The 451-nt window shown below is 48.8% G+C and overlaps 1 protein-coding gene across 1 annotated transcript in view; it reads right to left on the bottom strand.

The window, feature by feature from the left end:
• LOC104500531 (protein AF-17-like) overlaps window positions 1-451 on the bottom strand; it is a gene marked incomplete at both ends in the record, with an annotated part of 7,862 nt that overhangs the window by 1,307 nt on the left and 6,104 nt on the right. Inside the window, one exon of the mRNA XM_010144191.1 lies at window positions 74-167. Coding sequence (XP_010142493.1) covers window positions 74-167 — 94 coding nt within the window. The remainder of the gene's footprint in view (window positions 1-73; window positions 168-451) is intronic.

The raw sequence follows: 451 nt of genomic DNA, 5'->3' as shown, positions 1-451 counted from the left end.
CAGACACGATCTTGGATGAAGACAACGCCTTTATGTGACCAAACCCCTCCAGTGCAGGGATGAAGAAACTCACCATTTTATTGAAGTGGTACTTGCAGTAGCCACAATATTTGACATTGTCGACTTCTAGGACTTCCTCTTCACATAAGAGACCCGCCATCTGGGCACTGAAATACACGCAGACAGGAGGAGGGTAAAGCAAGCTGTACAGCCAGAGCACGGATCCCATCACGGGGCAGAGAACAGTTCAGGCAGTGTCTGGAATGTTCCTGTTCCGCTTAGAAAATGGGATGAAGGGAGGGGGGAAAAGTTCAGACTATTTTTAATTCATATTCAGATCCTCCAAACTGCCAGTGCTTTTCCACCAGACTGTCTGGCAGGTTTCGGTTTCCTCAGGGGAGGCCTGGGCAACCTATAACAATTCCAGCAAAAAAACCCTCACCAGCCAGGG

This window comes from Buceros rhinoceros, unplaced genomic scaffold (assembly GCF_000710305.1).
Source record: "Buceros rhinoceros silvestris isolate BGI_N320 unplaced genomic scaffold, ASM71030v1 scaffold24839, whole genome shotgun sequence".
Lineage (NCBI taxonomy): Eukaryota > Metazoa > Chordata > Aves > Bucerotiformes > Bucerotidae > Buceros > Buceros rhinoceros.
This window is presented reverse-complemented; position numbering and strand designations above follow the sequence as displayed.